The 8,251-nt window shown below is 26.8% G+C and overlaps 2 protein-coding genes and 1 long non-coding RNA gene across 3 annotated transcripts; 2 read left to right on the top strand and 1 right to left on the bottom strand.

The window, feature by feature from the left end:
* Positions 1-431: 431 nt before the first annotated feature.
* On the top strand, positions 432-2,311 carry Pis (phosphatidylinositol synthase). Its single transcript, XM_015332834.2, has 5 exons — positions 432-574; positions 658-758; positions 1,229-1,517; positions 1,665-1,828; positions 1,946-2,311. The coding sequence occupies exons 2-5, from the start codon at positions 713-715 to the stop codon at positions 2,098-2,100; spliced, it is 654 nt and encodes a 217-aa protein (XP_015188320.1). The 5' UTR covers positions 432-574; positions 658-712; the 3' UTR covers positions 2,101-2,311.
* Positions 2,312-3,308: 997 nt separating this feature from the next.
* Positions 3,309-6,275, bottom strand: LOC107072708 (leucine-rich repeat-containing protein 47). The gene is made up of 4 exons (XM_015332857.2): positions 5,238-6,275; positions 4,689-5,165; positions 4,289-4,616; positions 3,309-4,195 (listed from the first exon to the last, which is right to left on the bottom strand). Exons 1-4 carry the CDS (start codon positions 5,824-5,826, stop codon positions 3,994-3,996), a joined length of 1,596 nt encoding a protein of 531 aa, XP_015188343.2. The 5' UTR covers positions 5,827-6,275; the 3' UTR covers positions 3,309-3,993.
* A 183-nt stretch (positions 6,276-6,458) lies between these two features.
* Positions 6,459-7,836, top strand: LOC107072709 (uncharacterized). Its single transcript, XR_016176724.1, has 2 exons — positions 6,459-6,599; positions 6,714-7,836. It is a non-coding gene; the product is annotated as an uncharacterized LOC107072709 (long non-coding RNA).
* The last annotated feature ends 415 nt before the right edge of the window (positions 7,837-8,251 follow it).

Here is an 8,251-nt window from a genome sequence, read left to right as displayed (position 1 = left end):
ACTGCACCTTGTACCAAATGATTCTCGTTACCTCGTATCAACCAATAATACATTTTGCTTAAATATTTTGAAAATCTTGTTCTTTTCTTCTTCTTCTTCTTGTTTTTTTTTTTTTATTGATTCCTCTTCTTTGTTATTCAATTAAATTTTATGCGTTGACAAATCGATACGAAATAATATCGAAATAATTTCATTTGTCATTGCGAATTGTTGCATTTACATTTTTGTAATTTAACGATAATTTCTTACATACTTTGAGACGATATTTCTGTAAAAAAACGTTTAATCAACTAAAAAATATTGTTTTTTTTTTTTTTTAGTAGAAATTTATAAAGAACAAACATGAATGGTTTGAAAATGTATGCGACGATCCTGCTGCTCCAAAGCGAATTTATGTGCGTCACAAAAGTCGATAAGTCTCGAACTCGAATGAGCTCGTGCGATTCGATTGTATCGATTCATTGACGTTATTCGCTAAAAAAGAAAGAACCTGGATTAAACAGCGGAGTGCTGCGATTAAATGCAGTGAGAGAGAGAGAGAGAGAGAGGTGGTACGTTTACCGAACGAAACTCTGTAAGTGTTTACATGTATTATAAATGTTATTACATAAAATAAATATTGCAAATTATTAGAATAAGAATTTTTTTCGTTTTCAGATAAAGAATTTCATATACATTACTTTTTACCAAGCCAAAGATCAAAGACGTAAAAATGATTGAAACTGAGAATATTTTCCTATTCGTTCCTAATATTATAGGTAAATCAAAAAATAATGTAAACAAGATATAATATAAATTATTTTGATAACATTAGACTAATACTAATATGCATATTGAATGCATTTAATGTAGATAATACACAAAATAATAATAAAAAAAAAAAAAAAAAAAACAACTTTAACATAAGCATTAACTTAATTCAAAGTTATTTATTGAAAAGACAACGATTAAAGCTACTAATGATTTTAATATAACCTAAGATTTGACAATAAATTTGATTATTTTAATTGAAATGTAAATTGTAAATGTAAAGCTTTGAAATATTGTTATATCGTATAAGTAATGTAAATCTTATCACAAGAGTGTTAGCATTTGTATGACTTCTTATATATTGATTAATATCTGTGTGTACTATTTCTTTATATAGTATATTTGAATTATTTGTCTAAATCTAATATTATTTCTGTATCATAAAAGAAAACTTTGTTTATTTTTTTTTTACCAACAGGTTATGGAAGAGTGATCTTGGCTTTGATATCTTTTTATTTCATGCCAAGTAATTATATCATTGCATCTTCGTGTTATATTATAAGTGCTTTATTAGACGCAGTTGATGGCCATGCAGCTAGATACTTCAATCAAAGCACAAAATTTGGTGCTATCTTAGATCAATTAACTGATAGAGTTGGTACCATGTGTCTCTTGGCAACTTTATGTATGTTTTATCCTTCCTACAGTTTTTGGTTTCAATTAAGTATGGGTATTGATATATCTTGTCATTGGATTTATCTTCACACGTAAGAATTTACTAATTAATATTATTAAGGATTATATCAAGATACATATATATATATTTTCTAATTTTTAAAGGATATTGTATATATATATATATACAAACATTATTATTAATTAGTAGCAATAACTATACAATGATACGTTTACAGAACATTGCTACAAGGAAAGACGAGTCACAAATTTATTGATATGTCTGAAAATCCAATCATGCGAATATACTATACCAATCGTACCGTTTTATTTTTCATGTGTGCTGGAAATGAAATGTTCTATGCTACCTTATATCTTCTTAATTTTACCGAAGGACCCATTAGTAAGTAATATTTTTTTTTATATAGATAATTGTACGTAACTGCATTAACTAAAATTTTAAATTATAATTACATGTAATAACAAAAGTTAATTGGTACATTTGTATTAAATATTACAGTGGCCGGTATAGGAATGTATAGGATACTGATGTATCTCTCAGCTCCAGTTGCAATAGTCAAGTCAGCAATCTCAATTTTGCATGGATATGTATCTTGTATCAATATGAGTATAATTGATCAGAAGGAACGTCAGGAACATCTTAAAGCAAACTAAAATGTCTTGCTTACATATATTCATTGCTAGTCATAGTAAATGTGATCAATCGATCTTCCTTGTTTATAAAGTGACATATATTTAAAGGATGCATTTCAATATAAATATATAAATATATATATATATATTATATTTTAACAAGTATATCTTATTGAAAATATATTAAAATTGTTTATTTTTCATATTATAAATAAAGAACACATTTAATGTACTTGTTTTCCAAATTTCTTTCCCCACCATAACCTAAATTTTTGTAATATTAATTTGCATCATGTGTGATAACAATATCTTTACTTATTTATAGGTTAAACAAAAACTATATTTTTAGTATTATTATTATTTATTATTAGAGATAATAATAATAATAATAATATATTTTTAGTAAAATTATAAGAACTAAGAAATAAGGTATAAGGATATTGTTTTAATGATGTCTGTAAAATAATTTGACATGGTACTCAAAGAATATACACCTTTACAAAGAATTAACTAGCGACATAACAATTCTATTATATGCATATTTTTCAAGATTAAGTTGTAATTGTTAAAATGCACTTTCATTTTTACTACTATACCAACAAAAACAACAAAAATTGCAAGGACACGTGTTACAATTTTACGTACAAGACTCTATTCATAATGAATATAAATATTTAGTATGCATTATTTAAATTGAAGAATAATTATATATGGAATTGTTCACACAGTAATAATATGTCAGTTTTGTTATAATAAAATGATAATACTAACCTCCAAACTCTCGATTTCATTCTCCGTCATGACCAGTCATGTTTGGGCGCCATGTTCTTTACTTCAAACACTCGCGCATGCTGCTAAGTTAACAAAGTTAGCACAAGTTTTTTTTTAGTAAGAATTAAACTTAACGCAATAAAACTTTACATATATTCACTAAATATCCTATGAGATAAGAAATTTCTTATCATGGATGATATTTTTTTTATTATTATGATCTAATTATATGAAAATAATGCAGAATATTTATAAAAACAGATGAAAATTTGGCGTACCCGTGACAAAGTAAATTGCCATAAAGTAGTAGCGCCACGGTCGCTAGTTGGCTACGATTGAAAATGGCGCGAATTTGTCTTATTTGAACTTATTTTTCTACATTACTAGTTTAATTACATTCTTATATAAAAGTTTAAAAATTAAATTAAGAAAAACTATTATAATATTTGAGATAAAAATTATTTTTGGTATTTATTAATGTATTTCTAGGTAAATTTTTCTGTATACATCCAGTATATTATTAATAAAAAAAATTATAATATTGAACACTCATAAATAATAAAGGGTTGATTTTAGAAATCCATGTTATTTAGACATTGTTTTACTTATCTCAGAGAATTAGAAGTCCTGTAATTATCAAACCTTTTTTTACCACTCTGTCTATATGAAATTATATTAATAGTTGTATCTTTAGAAAATTCTTTTGAAAATGTTTACGCTATATTCTTACAATGCTATCACTCAAGATATATAAAAACAAAAAAAGGAAAATTTTTCAAAATCTTTTTGATTAATACTTTTATATATATATTTTAAGAAAAAGTTACCTACTAAAAAACACACTTCTCTACATGCAAACACAAGAAACAGAAAAAGACTAATTACTACATAACTCATATAAAAATGTTTTCGACATTATTTTGAAACTGCTTGGTAAAAAGTAGTCTTACTTTTATATAAAGATGAAAGCTTTGTATAAAATATATAAAACTATTATATGTAATAATAATAATAATAATAATAATAAAGAATTTGTGCTTTTCTCAAAAATCTACAACTAACATTAATCGATCTCTTACAGTTTAAATCGGTAACCAAGAAAATGTTATATTATATCCAGTCAATAACAATGCAATTAACATATTAATCTCGCAAAGCGATAATATTCTCTTCTTTAAAGTTTAAATCTGCTCTTGAAGGATAGACAACTTTCAGATTACCATCTGTGTCAACTATTTTCACTTGTTCTATTTTTAAATTATGATACTGATTATTTTCATTATCTGAAGGTGTACTACCAATACCTGAGATAATTAATTCTTTTAAAAATTCATCGAGTACATTTCTGTGAAGAAAACATATATATATATATATATCGTTTAGTATTTAATATTTCATTTATTATAAAATTATGCATTTATATGAGATTTGATTTTACCTGCAAACTTGATATGACGTGGCACTTGTTACTTCTACTAACATATTTTTTGTTGTTGGCAACATTTTTGTTAAGTCACTATTACAAATTGGTGGAAATGATATAACTTGATCTTTGGTGTCTACAAGACAAGGATATAATGATTTACCTTCTAGTAAATACAAGTATTTATGTATACCAGAATATACATTTCTCTTTTTTTCTTTACGCAAATTATCAGCCTCTTTTTGTAATTGTTGAAATAATTCTATACCAGTGTAATTTTTATTTCTCTGTAATGGTTGTATTTCTAATTCCATTGGTGGCTTAGCTGTATATGTTAAATCACCTAAAATATAAAATAAAAATTACATACAATTGAATTTAATTAATGCATTAAAGTTTCAATTAATGAATTTACCTGGTACAATTTGATCCAAATCATGTGTGGCTATTGTAGCAGCATTTCTTTTTTCACATATTCCATCGTGTAATTTAGTTTGCAATTGTATAAACTTTTTTAATGTGTCTGGTGTAAATACTAAATCTCTTATAATACATGCAGTTATATAAGGTCTAACATTTTTCACATGTTGAGTGATTTTTATCGATAAAGTACTATCAGATGTTTTCAATACTTTCAATTTATGCGCTAAAGCATCTATCTGAGCCGCAGCATTTTCACTTTCAGATAACTTATTACCCTTTTTCCCCTTTTTTGATTTACTTGTAACATTATTAGAAGGATTTTGTTTTGGACAATGTAATTTGACATATTCTAGTACTTGCTTTGTATGGCACTGGTCAACCAACTTTGCTAATCTTTTATCAGTCAATGAATTATTTTTTAAATTCAATTCTTTTAATTTATGACAATCTGCTAATTCACCAGGAACAGCTATAAATACAATAAATATATCATTAATTGTATTAACATTTATACAGAATCATTTTGTAATGCATATAGTACCTGTAAGTTGATTATCAGCTATGTTGAGAACTTTTAAAACTTGCAGACGAGATATTTCTCCAGAGATACTTTTAATCAGATTCTTGTTAACATGGATTTCAGAAAGATGAACTAATTCGGTATAACATACATCAGGAAATACTTCCAATTGATTATTAGACAAATCTAACGTAGTCAATTTAATATTTTTCATTTGACACGGTATAGATTGCAATAAATTAGAACCAAAATTGATGCTACTCAATTGAGGAAGATTTCCAACAGCATTTGGCAAAGAAGTCAATTTATTTTGCGAACAATGAAGAAATTTCAATTTGGTCAATTTTTCAATAGACTCAGGTAACTTTTTTATCTCATTTGAATGTAATACCAATGTGGCAAGGTTATGCAATTTTCCTATTTCTTCAGGTACTTCTTGAAGACACGTATGAGTAATATTTAAATAATTTAAATTGTTAAGATTAAAAAGCGTTTTATCCAAACCATTTTCAGCAATCAAACGAGAAACTGATGGACCAGTTAAAACTAATTCGTGTTTATTCTCATCAGCTACTTGTTTAATAATATCCCATGAATTGTCAAAAGCCATTATTGTTCGATTATTATATATTTCAAATGTATATTATTGAGAACAATGATTTAAGTAAGGTTATGCGTAATAGATTACCAAATCTTCTTATTATCCAATAATTGTTATTAATTAATACACACTTACTAAATATAAGTAAATATCCTTTTTTCTCTTTGTTAAATGATCCTTTGGATGTATTAATTCAAAGATATAAATTGAAGAGATAGTTTTATAGAGTAAATCAGCTTAAATAAGACAGCGTAGATAAGACAACGTATAATATATTGTAGAATATGATGCAATATGCATTACTTATGTTACAATTATCAATGTCTATTCTAAGTTGTCTTTTTCAATAATCGTTTAACGTATTATATTGATAAAATCATTTTTAGTATACCTAAACAAGTGAATTCCTGACAGAGTGTTTGAAAACGCATAGAGACTTTAAACGTTAAATTTTGCCGCTATATTCAGACTCTTCAGAACGTTAACTTTAAATCTTGAACGACTACAGCGACAAGTGTGGACAAAATCTGAACTAAAAGTGCAATAGAGAATAACATTGTGCAGTTCTAGTAATCGGTGCATAAACTTGTGTAGTTTACATCAATTTAACTGTGTATGAGTGAGGGTAGAGCTTATGATAGTGTGAGTTGCAACTATAGAAATACATAAAACCTGTCAGCGAAATAAAAAGAGATAGAACATGGGAGGTTGATGTTGTCTCTCTCTAACCTGCGCTGAGCGGCGCATGCGCATTAGTCTGCTAGTAGAGATTAAGATAGATGGTATCGTATGCATACGTGTATAAGCACGACAAGTCTAATGCGCATGCGCCGGTACCGCATGTGTTAGAGAGAGACAACATCAACCTTTCGTTTTTTGCTGTTATATTCATGCAGAGACATTTCCACTTACACAACCGTCTATTGTGTTGAAGAATGCAATGAATGCATCGAATGCAAATTCTCTTATAAATTGCAACAGCTATTTGGATGAAATTAAAGAAGTATTGTAAACAAGGTATTTCAATTACAATCATTACAAGTGTATTAGAATTAATCTTTTTTTGAAATAATATAATATAAAAATGATATTAAAACAATTATTATTTGTTAGAGTGGGTATCTGTAAAAATATAAAAGTTATTAAAAAATATTATAACGTAATTAGTTTCTGTAAGTGAAATGGATAAAAGGAATGAATGAAAGGAATAAAAGAAATATGATATTAATTAGGAAGTGAAAAGAAACTAATTACAATTATAATATTTATGGTAAGCGGTCTTTGGCTAGTTTTTACTTGCAATAGAATGTATATTATATAAAAATATGATAAACATTATATTGAAAGTAAAATACCATTGCCTGGGTCTAACCACGAGGAGGTAACCGCTTCTGAAGACCCAGGAGGGATGTGCATCCTAAAAATGCTCACATCCGAATATCATTCAAAGGAATTAACGTAACTCTTAGGCCCCACCATAAGAGTACCATCATAAAAAATTCTTAGAATTATTATTAAGAATAGCAACAAAAAAAATACAAAATGATAAACAAGGATTAAGTAATCTGAAAAGAAATTCAATAGAAACATTGATGTTAGTTGAAACTAACACATCCTAGAATAATTTCAATACATGCACATATGGAAATTTACAAATTGGGAATATTTTATGTTTAATAATTTTTAATCTACCTAAAATATAGTTTAATAAAAATAAATGTATATAATATTAAATGGTATCTGTAAAAGAAAAAGAAGATATTAGATGGTATCTGTAAAAAAAAAAAGAAGATACATTAAAAATAATTATCATACATATTTGATGCTAGACAGAATAACATACAAATAATTCAAATACTTTAATTATTTTTACAAGTAATTATTTTATATATATATATTACCCTTTACTATAATTATAGTCCTCTTCTTATCTGTTTCCTATTATTCTTGAATGGAACATTGCATCGTCTTTATAATTCATCCTGTGAATAAAAAAGTAATAAATAAATTAAAATACAACCCGTTTACCATAACTCAGTCCTCTTTTAGTCAATTATCCCTTTCTTCTTGGATACTCCACTATTATGAGAAACCTAGAACAAGAAGAAACCTAAAACAAACAGAAGGGACATGATTTTCTCCCAATTATTGGAGGTAGGAAAAAATCATGGCTCACGTAGGACAGGGTCGCATCCCTGAAGTAAACCCTTTCTTTGAGAAGAAACCAAAGAAAGAATCTACTCGTTACCCTTTAAAAAAAGAAACTGGAAACGAGCCTGACAAAGAAAAAGAAAAGATTATTTTGGAGGTCTGAAAAGATGCAATGAATGCATCGAAGGGAAAGTTCCTGATGAAAAATCCAATGCACTTACAAGTGCATTAGAATTAATCATATCCTGAAACAAAATAAAATGAAAATTATCTTCCTAATACC

Source organism: Polistes dominula, unplaced genomic scaffold (assembly GCF_049000335.1).
Source record: "Polistes dominula isolate Pdom_NZ unplaced genomic scaffold, Pdom_raw_medaka contig_22, whole genome shotgun sequence".
Lineage (NCBI taxonomy): Eukaryota > Metazoa > Arthropoda > Insecta > Hymenoptera > Vespidae > Polistes > Polistes dominula.
This window is presented reverse-complemented; position numbering and strand designations above follow the sequence as displayed.